The sequence below is a fragment of the Gymnoscopelus braueri genome (genome assembly GCF_963280865.1).
Source record: "Gymnoscopelus braueri genome assembly, contig: SCAFFOLD_246, whole genome shotgun sequence".
NCBI lineage: Eukaryota > Metazoa > Chordata > Actinopteri > Myctophiformes > Myctophidae > Gymnoscopelus > Gymnoscopelus braueri.
The window spans coordinates 69,044-83,367 of NW_027660959.1; the positions used below are offsets into that span (position 1 = coordinate 69,044).

Genomic DNA, 14,324 nt, shown 5'->3' on the forward strand with positions numbered 1-14,324 from the left:
TTCATGAAAAGGTTGGGAGCTTAAAAATAAAATAAAATAAATTAATCACCCGCTCTTTCACACCTGTAAACAGGGTATATTACAGGGTCTTATTGTAAGTCGCTTTGGATAAAAGCGTCTGCTAAATGACTGTAATGTAATGGTGTAGCCGCTGCCAAACTTGCTCTTGAGGGGACTGCCCAGACACCTCTGCTGACCGTTGACCATAACAGCCAGCCTGGTGCACAGGGATTCACATTCCTCCATGTTGTGTGTCGTGATGACCACGGCCTTGCCAGACAGACTCACAGGCACGCGTCAAAGGAGGGGGGATGGGGGGCTCGTCTGTCTAAGGGAGAAGTGGTACTACCTCCCCCTTTGGCCTCCTGAAAGGTGAATTTTCAGGGCTGTTTTAAAGGAAGCCAGCGATCTATATTTTTGAGGGATGAGGTCAGGCTATTCCACACCTGGGTGGCAGTGCTGTAGTATTTGTTTTATGGGTGGGTGGTACCAGATCGCTGTTTACGCTCCCTCTAGTATTGTGGCTGTGGGTGTCGCTAACTTTTTGGAGGTATTTAGTCAAATATGCGGCGGGTATTGAGGGCAAATTTGCATTGACTATTTTGAAGACCAATCCCATTTTTAGTTGTTTAACCCTTCCATTGTGTTAGGGTCATTTTTGACCCGTTTCCAAGTTTAAATAGGTAAAAAGTACCCTTTACATTTCTCTATTGGAACAAGGCTTCATGATATCCTCAGAAATAGCCATTTTAACGCAACAAAATTATTTATCATCATTCTAATTAATTCTGATGGTCTCTATAATAAAATTGTCAATATTCAATGTTTACATGTTTGAGAGTGAGAGAGACATGTCCTCAATTAGCAATTGCTATCAGGAGTAGAATAAAGTTTGAGTTTATGAAAAATAAATGATTTTTTACCTTCTTGGTATACGGGTCAAAAATGACCCTAACACCACTAGTGTCACTATTTTTAATAATAATATATTTTTTTTTAAATTATTATTATCATTTTTTTGGAAGTGTGTTCTAAATCATTATTCTTAATTATTCTATTATAGCTAGATAACATCATTATCCATTGCCTTCATTATAGGAAATTTTATGAGTGCATTTTTAAATTTTTATAATAGAAAACGAGATATATTGAAAGATGAAACCCTAGCCCTAACCCAAAATAATATTTTAAAATGTGTTTACATGGATATGAATGCATTACAAGTCAGCTATGAGGTGGGAGGGAAAAAAATGAAAATAATTGTATTTTTTCTGTATTTTGGGCTGATTTAAATCACGGGTCAAATTGTACCCGCTAACACCACAAGTGGATGTAGTTTTCTAACACAATGCAAGGGTTAACCCTGTCTTCTACCCTGAGCCATCCTAGGCTAGCAAAATGTGTGGGAAAAAGGTGGGTCATGGGCCTGGATGTCCAAACTGGAATCCACCAGTTTCCCCATTCTGAGGAATACTTCCTCCATGGTGGTTACAGAAGCTTCATAGCTGGCGATGCCCAACTTCTCCCTGTTCACCTCCAGCTCAGCAAACAGCAACTCAAACCTGTCGGTGCTCTCCTTAGGCAATATGTAGGAGAGTTCCGCCCCCACGTTGCTCTCTAGCGTGAGAGAGTGAGGTCTCCGGTCTCAGGGTTCACAATACTTCTGGTTCATATAGCGATGCTCCTGATGCCATTCGTTCTTGCCAAAGCACTCTGTAGCTTTCCTATCACACTCACATAGGAACTGCTCACAGTCATTGTTCGGAGTGGTGCCGCAGAACCATCCACCATCGCAGATTATCTTATTTTCCTCACAGTACCATTTGTAGACTCTGACACCAGGAAGAACATTACATCGACTGTAATATTCCTCCCAACACTGATCATGGGCCTGGCAGCAGGCATCGAGAGGGCATATTGGCTTCCCTTTCTTTAAGACATTTATCCCACAATAACAACCATACTGGTCATACCAGTAGGCATTATGGCACGCTGGACAACACGTATTGATCATGTTGATAAACTGGGTAGAGCTCCGTTCATCGCGTCGGGTCGTGTTGAACACTTCAGGAGGGTTTTTGTCACAGTCTTCGGGGATGTAATCGCTCGTGAGGTGGGGCTTGAGTTTTCCCTCGGTGAAGAGTGTGCAGAATTCGATGATGTTGTCAGCGGTGATGGCCTCGTTCTCTGGTCTGTACTCTGTCATCTCATCTTCCAGGGTGATGAGACGGATGGCAGGGCATTGTCCCTCCTTCACACCAAAGGTCTGCATGTTGTTCTTGTTGTCATTCACGTCAGTGTCCATGAAGACGAACATGATCTTGCCCTTGAAGCCTTCTGCTGCCTTTTTGAATTGGTCCATTTTGTCCCCAAAGTCAGTAGCAGCCTTGGACATGAACATAAAGATATGGGACTTGAATTCTTCACCGAAGGTCTTAGTGACAGTCTGGACTGAGAACTCAGTGACCAGAGGCAGCTGGTTGGCCTTAATAAAGGCTAGGAGGTTGGCTTCGGTAAGCTCACCTTCAAAGGTGTTACGACCTTCATCAAACTTCTTGAAGAGGAGCACGCAGTCCTTGGACACCTCAAACTTTGAGTACACTGCATCATCAGAGGTCATCCCAAATGGAATATCATCTACGGTTTCTGCTGCTTTAATGAAGGCTTTAGCGTCCTTGGATTCAGAATCCTTGAAGAAGCCAATGACTGCCACCTCGTTTGCGATCATAGACTCTGCCTGCATGACATCGGCCAGGGTGGCAACAGCTGGGCCTGCGCGATTCTTAAGCCACTTGACAATGTCATAAGCCTGCCTGCCATCAGAGTACTCCTTGTGCGACTCCTTTTCTCCCCCCTTGAAGAACACGATGGTCGGGTATTTCTGGACTTCAAACTCCTGGGCCAGCTCTGTCTCTTCTGTGGCGTCTACCTTACCGAGGCGGACATTTGAACCCTCTGCCTTCAGCATGCGGGCCGCCTTGGCATACTCCGGGGCCAGTTCTTTGCAGTGGCCGCACCATGGGGCATAGAAGTCCACCAGAATGTAGGGGTGAGCTTTCAACACCTCATCGAAGTTACTTTTCCTCAGCAGCAAGACATCCTCTTCCTCTGTGATCAGGGCTGACCAACTGCTGGCCACAAGCAGCGAGCTGGCCATAAGCAGTGTACAGAGAAGGACAGACTTAAACATAGTTACCAATGCAAAGCCTTTCTTACAGATCATGACAACGAGCATCTCTCTCTTCAACTGAAAACCGTTTCCAGTACAAGGATTGTGTGGCGTCGACACGTTTATTTATACCCCAAACTCTCTGGTCGGTGCATCACAGCCGTGCTCTAATTGGACAGAGACATAATGATGCCATATATGGTATGAGATCAAGTACTCGTATTTACAGCGTAACTCTGTGGAGGATGAGATGTCTGTATACTGTCTGTGTGTGAGTCTGTATATTACCCCTGGAGCCACTAGCGATATGAGCTTGTAGATCTGCTATTCTTTTTTTATCGTGAAAATGTGTGCAAATCTTTGAATATATATATTTTTAAAGGGAACATTTGTAACTCAAATCTTTGCTCTGAGCTTGTACATAGCTATGAGATGCGTTTCCAGATTGAATGGGTTAAAATTCCTCATATATGGGCAGCAAAGGGGGCATGCCCATATACGGGCATATACTGATGACATCAGGAATCTCCATATGTGGGCATAAAGGGGACATGGCCTGACAGATACAGAGATCTCCTTATATGGGCATATGCATATCAGCATGCCCATATATGGGCATATACTGATGACATCATGGATCTCCATATATGGCCATAAAATGGACATGGACTGACAGATACAGAGATCTCCATATACTGTATGCCATACAGAGATGTCTGTTTCTGTCTCCCTTTTATGCCCATACAGTGCAGAGAGTGCTATTCCGCAGCTATTTCAATAGGAATCTTGTTGTTGACATGGTATGGCATTTTGTTTGTTGGAGACACGAACCGTCATTGCACATAATGCTGTCCAACATTAACTAAATTAAACATAACATTCAAATGGCCTACAAGCAAATATTCACGCAAAATGTATTCAGTTATCGATGTAAAAACAATTCAATTAAAATTGAAGAAAAAAAAAAAAGAAACAGACATCTCCATATATGGGCACAAGAAGAGACATAGACAGACGTGTACTCTGACAAAGCCCCCAACACTATGACCCAGACATATTGGTCGGATCGGCAGTGCGACGTAAGTGTGAGGGCCGCGTAGCCACCCTAACCTCTAGTTTAATATAAGGGGCTGTAGTCTGTTCTCATTATATATTATCACTTGTTTCCTGTGTTTCTTTCTCTATTGCTTACCCTTTTTTCATGAAAAGGTTGGGAGCTTAAAAATAAAATAAAATAAATTAATCACCCGCTCTTTCACACCTGTAAACAGGGTATATTACAGGGTCTTATTGTAAGTCGCTTTGGATAAAAGCGTCTGCTAAATGACTGTAATGTAATGGTGTAGCCGCTGCCAAACTTGCTCTTGAGGGGACTGCCCAGACACCTCTGCTGACCGTTGACCATAACAGCCAGCCTGGTGCACAGGGATTCACATTCCTCCATGTTGTGTGTCGTGATGACCACGGCCTTGCCAGACAGACTCACAGGCACGCGTCAAAGGAGGGGGGATGGGGGGCTCGTCTGTCTAAGGGAGAAGTGGTACTACCTCCCCCTTTGGCCTCCTGAAAGGTGAATTTTCAGGGCTGTTTTAAAGGAAGCCAGCGATCTATATTTTTGAGGGATGAGGTCAGGCTATTCCACACCTGGGTGGCAGTGCTGTAGTATTTGTTTTATGGGTGGGTGGTACCAGATCGCTGTTTACGCTCCCTCTAGTATTGTGGCTGTGGGTGTCGCTAACTTTTTGGAGGTATTTAGTCAAATATGCGGCGGGTATTGAGGGCAAATTTGCATTGACTATTTTGAAGACCAATCCCATTTTTAGTTGTTTAACCCTTCCATTGTGTTAGGGTCATTTTTGACCCGTTTCCAAGTTTAAATAGGTAAAAAGTACCCTTTACATTTCTCTATTGGAACAAGGCTTCATGATATCCTCAGAAATAGCCATTTTAACGCAACAAAATTATTTATCATCATTCTAATTAATTCTGATGGTCTCTATAATAAAATTGTCAATATTCAATGTTTACATGTTTGAGAGTGAGAGAGACATGTCCTCAATTAGCAATTGCTATCAGGAGTAGAATAAAGTTTGAGTTTATGAAAAATAAATGATTTTTTACCTTCTTGGTATACGGGTCAAAAATGACCCTAACACCACTAGTGTCACTATTTTTAATAATATATATATATTTTTTTAATTATTATTATCATTTTTTTGGAAGTGTGTTCTAAATCATTATTCTTAATTATTCTATTATAGCTAGATAACATCATTATCCATTGCCTTCATTATAGGAAATTTTATGAGTGAATTTTTAAATTTTTATAATAGAAAACGAGATATATTGAAAGATGAAACCCTAGCCCTAACCCAAAATAATATTTTAAAATGTGTTTACATGGATATGAATGCATTACAAGTCAGCTATGAGGTGGGAGGGAAAAAAATGAAAATAATTGTATTTTTTCTGTATTTTGGGCTGATTTAAATCACGGGTCAAATTGTACCCGCTAACACCACAAGTGGATGTAGTTTTCTAACACAATGCAAGGGTTAACCCTGTCTTCTACCCTGAGCCATCCTAGGCTAGCAAAATGTGTGGGAAAAAGGTGGGTCATGGGCCTGGATGTCCAAACTGGAATCCACCAGTTTCCCCATTCTGAGGAATACTTCCTCCATGGTGGTTACAGAAGCTTCATAGCTGGCGATGCCCAACTTCTCCCTGTTCACCTCCAGCTCAGCAAACAGCAACTCAAACCTGTCGGTGCTCTCCTTAGGCAATATGTAGGAGAGTTCCGCCCCCACGTTGCTCTCTAGCGTGAGAGAGTGAGGTCTCCGGTCTCAGGGTTCACAATACTTCTGGTTCATATAGCGATGCTCCTGATGCCATTCGTTCTTGCCAAAGCACTCTGTAGCTTTCCTATCACACTCACATAGGAACTGCTCACAGTCATTGTTCGGAGTGGTGCCGCAGAACCATCCACCATCGCAGATTATCTTATTTTCCTCACAGTACCATTTGTAGACTCTGACACCAGGAAGAACATTACATCGACTGTAATATTCCTCCCAACACTGATCATGGGCCTGGCAGCAGGCATCGAGAGGGCATATTGGCTTCCCTTTCTTTAAGACATTTATCCCACAATAACAACCATACTGGTCATACCAGTAGGCATTATGGCACGCTGGACAACACGTATTGATCATGTTGATAAACTGGGTAGAGCTCCGTTCATCGCGTCGGGTCGTGTTGAACACTTCAGGAGGGTTTTTGTCACAGTCTTCGGGGATGTAATCGCTCGTGAGGTGGGGCTTGAGTTTTCCCTCGGTGAAGAGTGTGCAGAATTCGATGATGTTGTCAGCGGTGATGGCCTCGTTCTCTGGTCTGTACTCTGTCATCTCATCTTCCAGGGTGATGAGACGGATGGCAGGGCATTGTCCCTCCTTCACACCAAAGGTCTGCATGTTGTTCTTGTTGTCATTCACGTCAGTGTCCATGAAGACGAACATGATCTTGCCCTTGAAGCCTTCTGCTGCCTTTTTGAATTGGTCCATTTTGTCCCCAAAGTCAGTAGCAGCCTTGGACATGAACATAAAGATATGGGACTTGAATTCTTCACCGAAGGTCTTAGTGACAGTCTGGACTGAGAACTCAGTGACCAGAGGCAGCTGGTTGGCCTTAATAAAGGCTAGGAGGTTGGCTTCGGTAAGCTCACCTTCAAAGGTGTTACGACCTTCATCAAACTTCTTGAAGAGGAGCACGCAGTCCTTGGACACCTCAAACTTTGAGTACACTGCATCATCAGAGGTCATCCCAAATGGAATATCATCTACGGTTTCTGCTGCTTTAATGAAGGCTTTAGCGTCCTTGGATTCAGAATCCTTGAAGAAGCCAATGACTGCCACCTCGTTTGCGATCATAGACTCTGCCTGCATGACATCGGCCAGGGTGGCAACAGCTGGGCCTGCGCGATTCTTAAGCCACTTGACAATGTCATAAGCCTGCCTGCCATCAGAGTACTCCTTGTGCGACTCCTTTTCTCCCCCCTTGAAGAACACGATGGTCGGGTATTTCTGGACTTCAAACTCCTGGGCCAGCTCTGTCTCTTCTGTGGCGTCTACCTTACCGAGGCGGACATTTGAACCCTCTGCCTTCAGCATGCGGGCCGCCTTGGCATACTCCGGGGCCAGTTCTTTGCAGTGGCCGCACCATGGGGCATAGAAGTCCACCAGAATGTAGGGGTGAGCTTTCAACACCTCATCGAAGTTACTTTTCCTCAGCAGCAAGACATCCTCTTCCTCTGTGATCAGGGCTGACCAACTGCTGGCCACAAGCAGCGAGCTGGCCATAAGCAGTGTACAGAGAAGGACAGACTTAAACATAGTTACCAATGCAAAGCCTTTCTTACAGATCATGACAACGAGCATCTCTCTCTTCAACTGAAAACCGTTTCCAGTACAAGGATTGTGTGGCGTCGACACGTTTATTTATACCCCAAACTCTCTGGTCGGTGCATCACAGCCGTGCTCTAATTGGACAGAGACATAATGATGCCATATATGGTATGAGATCAAGTACTCGTATTTACAGCGTAACTCTGTGGAGGATGAGATGTCTGTATACTGTCTGTGTGTGAGTCTGTATATTACCCCTGGAGCCACTAGCGATATGAGCTTGTAGATCTGCTATTCTTTTTTTATCGTGAAAATGTGTGCAAATCTTTGAATATATATATTTTTAAAGGGAACATTTGTAACTCAAATCTTTGCTCTGAGCTTGTACATAGCTATGAGATGCGTTTCCAGATTGAATGGGTTAAAATTCCTCATATATGGGCAGCAAAGGGGGCATGCCCATATACGGGCATATACTGATGACATCAGGAATCTCCATATGTGGGCATAAAGGGGACATGGCCTGACAGATACAGAGCTCTCCTTATATGGGCATATGCATATCAGCATGCCCATATATGGGCATATACTGATGACATCATGGATCTCCATATATGGCCATAAAATGGACATGGACTGACAGATACAGAGATCTCCATATACTGTATGCCATACAGAGATGTCTGTTTCTGTCTCCCTTTTATGCCCATACAGTGCAGAGAGTGCTATTCCGCAGCTATTTCAATAGGAATCTTGTTGTTGACATGGTATGGCATTTTGTTTGTTGGAGACACGAACCGTCATTGCACATAATGCTGTCCAACATTAACTAAATTAAACATAACATTCAAATGGCCTACAAGCAAATATTCACGCAAAATGTATTCAGTTATCGATGTAAAAACAATTCAATTAAAATTGAAGAAAAAAAAAAAAGAAACAGACATCTCCATATATGGGCACAAGAAGAGACATAGACAGACGTGTACTCTGACAAAGCCCCCAACACTATGACCCAGACATATTGGTCGGATCGGCAGTGCGACGTAAGTGTGAGGGCCGCGTAGCCACCCTAACCTCTAGTTTAATATAAGGGGCTGTAGTCTGTTCTCATTATATATTATCACTTGTTTCCTGTGTTTCTTTCTCTATTGCTTACCCTTTTTTCATGAAAAGGTTGGGAGCTTAAAAATAAAATAAAATAAATTAATCACCCGCTCTTTCACACCTGTAAACAGGGTATATTACAGGGTCTTATTGTAAGTCGCTTTGGATAAAAGCGTCTGCTAAATGACTGTAATGTAATGGTGTAGCCGCTGCCAAACTTGCTCTTGAGGGGACTGCCCAGACACCTCTGCTGACCGTTGACCATAACAGCCAGCCTGGTGCACAGGGATTCACATTCCTCCATGTTGTGTGTCGTGATGACCACGGCCTTGCCAGACAGACTCACAGGCACGCGTCAAAGGAGGGGGGATGGGGGGCTCGTCTGTCTAAGGGAGAAGTGGTACTACCTCCCCCTTTGGCCTCCTGAAAGGTGAATTTTCAGGGCTGTTTTAAAGGAAGCCAGCGATCTATATTTTTGAGGGATGAGGTCAGGCTATTCCACACCTGGGTGGCAGTGCTGTAGTATTTGTTTTATGGGTGGGTGGTACCAGATCGCTGTTTACGCTCCCTCTAGTATTGTGGCTGTGGGTGTCGCTAACTTTTTGGAGGTATTTAGTCAAATATGCGGCGGGTATTGAGGGCAAATTTGCATTGACTATTTTGAAGACCAATCCCATTTTTAGTTGTTTAACCCTTCCATTGTGTTAGGGTCATTTTTGACCCGTTTCCAAGTTTAAATAGGTAAAAAGTACCCTTTACATTTCTCTATTGGAACAAGGCTTCATGATATCCTCAGAAATAGCCATTTTAACGCAACAAAATTATTTATCATCATTCTAATTAATTCTGATGGTCTCTATAATAAAATTGTCAATATTCAATGTTTACATGTTTGAGAGTGAGAGAGACATGTCCTCAATTAGCAATTGCTATCAGGAGTAGAATAAAGTTTGAGTTTATGAAAAATAAATGATTTTTTACCTTCTTGGTATACGGGTCAAAAATGACCCTAACACCACTAGTGTCACTATTTTTAATAATATATATATATTTTTTTAATTATTATTATCATTTTTTTGGAAGTGTGTTCTAAATCATTATTCTTAATTATTCTATTATAGCTAGATAACATCATTATCCATTGCCTTCATTATAGGAAATTTTATGAGTGAATTTTTAAATTTTTATAATAGAAAACGAGATATATTGAAAGATGAAACCCTAGCCCTAACCCAAAATAATATTTTAAAATGTGTTTACATGGATATGAATGCATTACAAGTCAGCTATGAGGTGGGAGGGAAAAAAATGAAAATAATTGTATTTTTTCTGTATTTTGGGCTGATTTAAATCACGGGTCAAATTGTACCCGCTAACACCACAAGTGGATGTAGTTTTCTAACACAATGCAAGGGTTAACCCTGTCTTCTACCCTGAGCCATCCTAGGCTAGCAAAATGTGTGGGAAAAAGGTGGGTCATGGGCCTGGATGTCCAAACTGGAATCCACCAGTTTCCCCATTCTGAGGAATACTTCCTCCATGGTGGTTACAGAAGCTTCATAGCTGGCGATGCCCAACTTCTCCCTGTTCACCTCCAGCTCAGCAAACAGCAACTCAAACCTGTCGGTGCTCTCCTTAGGCAATATGTAGGAGAGTTCCGCCCCCACGTTGCTCTCTAGCGTGAGAGAGTGAGGTCTCCGGTCTCAGGGTTCACAATACTTCTGGTTCATATAGCGATGCTCCTGATGCCATTCGTTCTTGCCAAAGCACTCTGTAGCTTTCCTATCACACTCACATAGGAACTGCTCACAGTCATTGTTCGGAGTGGTGCCGCAGAACCATCCACCATCGCAGATTATCTTATTTTCCTCACAGTACCATTTGTAGACTCTGACACCAGGAAGAACATTACATCGACTGTAATATTCCTCCCAACACTGATCATGGGCCTGGCAGCAGGCATCGAGAGGGCATATTGGCTTCCCTTTCTTTAAGACATTTATCCCACAATAACAACCATACTGGTCATACCAGTAGGCATTATGGCACGCTGGACAACACGTATTGATCATGTTGATAAACTGGGTAGAGCTCCGTTCATCGCGTCGGGTCGTGTTGAACACTTCAGGAGGGTTTTTGTCACAGTCTTCGGGGATGTAATCGCTCGTGAGGTGGGGCTTGAGTTTTCCCTCGGTGAAGAGTGTGCAGAATTCGATGATGTTGTCAGCGGTGATGGCCTCGTTCTCTGGTCTGTACTCTGTCATCTCATCTTCCAGGGTGATGAGACGGATGGCAGGGCATTGTCCCTCCTTCACACCAAAGGTCTGCATGTTGTTCTTGTTGTCATTCACGTCAGTGTCCATGAAGACGAACATGATCTTGCCCTTGAAGCCTTCTGCTGCCTTTTTGAATTGGTCCATTTTGTCCCCAAAGTCAGTAGCAGCCTTGGACATGAACATAAAGATATGGGACTTGAATTCTTCACCGAAGGTCTTAGTGACAGTCTGGACTGAGAACTCAGTGACCAGAGGCAGCTGGTTGGCCTTAATAAAGGCTAGGAGGTTGGCTTCGGTAAGCTCACCTTCAAAGGTGTTACGACCTTCATCAAACTTCTTGAAGAGGAGCACGCAGTCCTTGGACACCTCAAACTTTGAGTACACTGCATCATCAGAGGTCATCCCAAATGGAATATCATCTACGGTTTCTGCTGCTTTAATGAAGGCTTTAGCGTCCTTGGATTCAGAATCCTTGAAGAAGCCAATGACTGCCACCTCGTTTGCGATCATAGACTCTGCCTGCATGACATCGGCCAGGGTGGCAACAGCTGGGCCTGCGCGATTCTTAAGCCACTTGACAATGTCATAAGCCTGCCTGCCATCAGAGTACTCCTTGTGCGACTCCTTTTCTCCCCCCTTGAAGAACACGATGGTCGGGTATTTCTGGACTTCAAACTCCTGGGCCAGCTCTGTCTCTTCTGTGGCGTCTACCTTACCGAGGCGGACATTTGAACCCTCTGCCTTCAGCATGCGGGCCGCCTTGGCATACTCCGGGGCCAGTTCTTTGCAGTGGCCGCACCATGGGGCATAGAAGTCCACCAGAATGTAGGGGTGAGCTTTCAACACCTCATCGAAGTTACTTTTCCTCAGCAGCAAGACATCCTCTTCCTCTGTGATCAGGGCTGACCAACTGCTGGCCACAAGCAGCGAGCTGGCCATAAGCAGTGTACAGAGAAGGACAGACTTAAACATAGTTACCAATGCAAAGCCTTTCTTACAGATCATGACAACGAGCATCTCTCTCTTCAACTGAAAACCGTTTCCAGTACAAGGATTGTGTGGCGTCGACACGTTTATTTATACCCCAAACTCTCTGGTCGGTGCATCACAGCCGTGCTCTAATTGGACAGAGACATAATGATGCCATATATGGTATGAGATCAAGTACTCGTATTTACAGCGTAACTCTGTGGAGGATGAGATGTCTGTATACTGTCTGTGTGTGAGTCTGTATATTACCCCTGGAGCCACTAGCGATATGAGCTTGTAGATCTGCTATTCTTTTTTTATCGTGAAAATGTGTGCAAATCTTTGAATATATATATTTTTAAAGGGAACATTTGTAACTCAAATCTTTGCTCTGAGCTTGTACATAGCTATGAGATGCGTTTCCAGATTGAATGGGTTAAAATTCCTCATATATGGGCAGCAAAGGGGGCATGCCCATATACGGGCATATACTGATGACATCAGGAATCTCCATATGTGGGCATAAAGGGGACATGGCCTGACAGATACAGAGCTCTCCTTATATGGGCATATGCATATCAGCATGCCCATATATGGGCATATACTGATGACATCATGGATCTCCATATATGGCCATAAAATGGACATGGACTGACAGATACAGAGATCTCCATATACTGTATGCCATACAGAGATGTCTGTTTCTGTCTCCCTTTTATGCCCATACAGTGCAGAGAGTGCTATTCCGCAGCTATTTCAATAGGAATCTTGTTGTTGACATGGTATGGCATTTTGTTTGTTGGAGACACGAACCGTCATTGCACATAATGCTGTCCAACATTAACTAAATTAAACATAACATTCAAATGGCCTACAAGCAAATATTCACGCAAAATGTATTCAGTTATCGATGTAAAAACAATTCAATTAAAATTGAAGAAAAAAAAAAAAGAAACAGACATCTCCATATATGGGCACAAGAAGAGACATAGACAGACGTGTACTCTGACAAAGCCCCCAACACTATGACCCAGACATATTGGTCGGATCGGCAGTGCGACGTAAGTGTGAGGGCCGCGTAGCCACCCTAACCTCTAGTTTAATATAAGGGGCTGTAGTCTGTTCTCATTATATATTATCACTTGTTTCCTGTGTTTCTTTCTCTATTGCTTACCCTTTTTTCATGAAAAGGTTGGGAGCTTAAAAATAAAATAAAATAAATTAATCACCCGCTCTTTCACACCTGTAAACAGGGTATATTACAGGGTCTTATTGTAAGTCGCTTTGGATAAAAGCGTCTGCTAAATGACTGTAATGTAATGGTGTAGCCGCTGCCAAACTTGCTCTTGAGGGGACTGCCCAGACACCTCTGCTGACCGTTGACCATAACAGCCAGCCTGGTGCACAGGGATTCACATTCCTCCATGTTGTGTGTCGTGATGACCACGGCCTTGCCAGACAGACTCACAGGCACGCGTCAAAGGAGGGGGGATGGGGGGCTCGTCTGTCTAAGGGAGAAGTGGTACTACCTCCCCCTTTGGCCTCCTGAAAGGTGAATTTTCAGGGCTGTTTTAAAGGAAGCCAGCGATCTATATTTTTGAGGGATGAGGTCAGGCTATTCCACACCTGGGTGGCAGTGCTGTAGTATTTGTTTTATGGGTGGGTGGTACCAGATCGCTGTTTACGCTCCCTCTAGTATTGTGGCTGTGGGTGTCGCTAACTTTTTGGAGGTATTTAGTCAAATATGCGGCGGGTATTGAGGGCAAATTTGCATTGACTATTTTGAAGACCAATCCCATTTTTAGTTGTTTAACCCTTCCATTGTGTTAGGGTCATTTTTGACCCGTTTCCAAGTTTAAATAGGTAAAAAGTACCCTTTACATTTCTCTATTGGAACAAGGCTTCATGATATCCTCAGAAATAGCCATTTTAACGCAACAAAATTATTTATCATCATTCTAATTAATTCTGATGGTCTCTATAATAAAATTGTCAATATTCAATGTTTACATGTTTGAGAGTGAGAGAGACATGTCCTCAATTACCAATTGCTATCAGGAGTAGAATAAAGTTTGAGTTTATGAAAAATAAATGATTTTTTACCTTCTTGGTATACGGGTCAAAAATGACCCTAACACCACTAGTGTCACTATTTTTAATAATATATATATATTTTTTAATTATTATTATCATTTTTTTGGAAGTGTGTTCTAAATCATTATTCTTAATTATTCTATTATAGCTAGATAACATCATTATCCATTGCCTTCATTATAGGAAATTTTATGAGTGAATTTTTAAATTTTTATAATAGAAAACGAGATATATTGAAAGATGAAACCCTAGCCCTAACCCAAAATAATATTTTAAAATGTGTTTACATGGATATGAATGCATTACAAG

The 14,324-nt window shown here is 42.9% G+C and overlaps 1 protein-coding gene across 1 annotated transcript in view; it reads right to left on the reverse strand.

The window, feature by feature from the left end:
* Nucleotides 1-14,324, reverse strand: part of LOC308081017 (uncharacterized protein) — a gene marked incomplete at both ends in the record, with an annotated part of 79,611 nt that overhangs the window by 50,257 nt on the left and 15,030 nt on the right. The window contains 3 exons of the mRNA XM_080457426.1: nucleotides 2,004-3,149; nucleotides 6,371-7,516; nucleotides 10,738-11,883. Of these exons, the coding sequence (XP_080313552.1) occupies nucleotides 2,004-3,149; nucleotides 6,371-7,516; nucleotides 10,738-11,883 (3,438 nt within the window). The remainder of the gene's footprint in view (nucleotides 1-2,003; nucleotides 3,150-6,370; nucleotides 7,517-10,737; nucleotides 11,884-14,324) is intronic.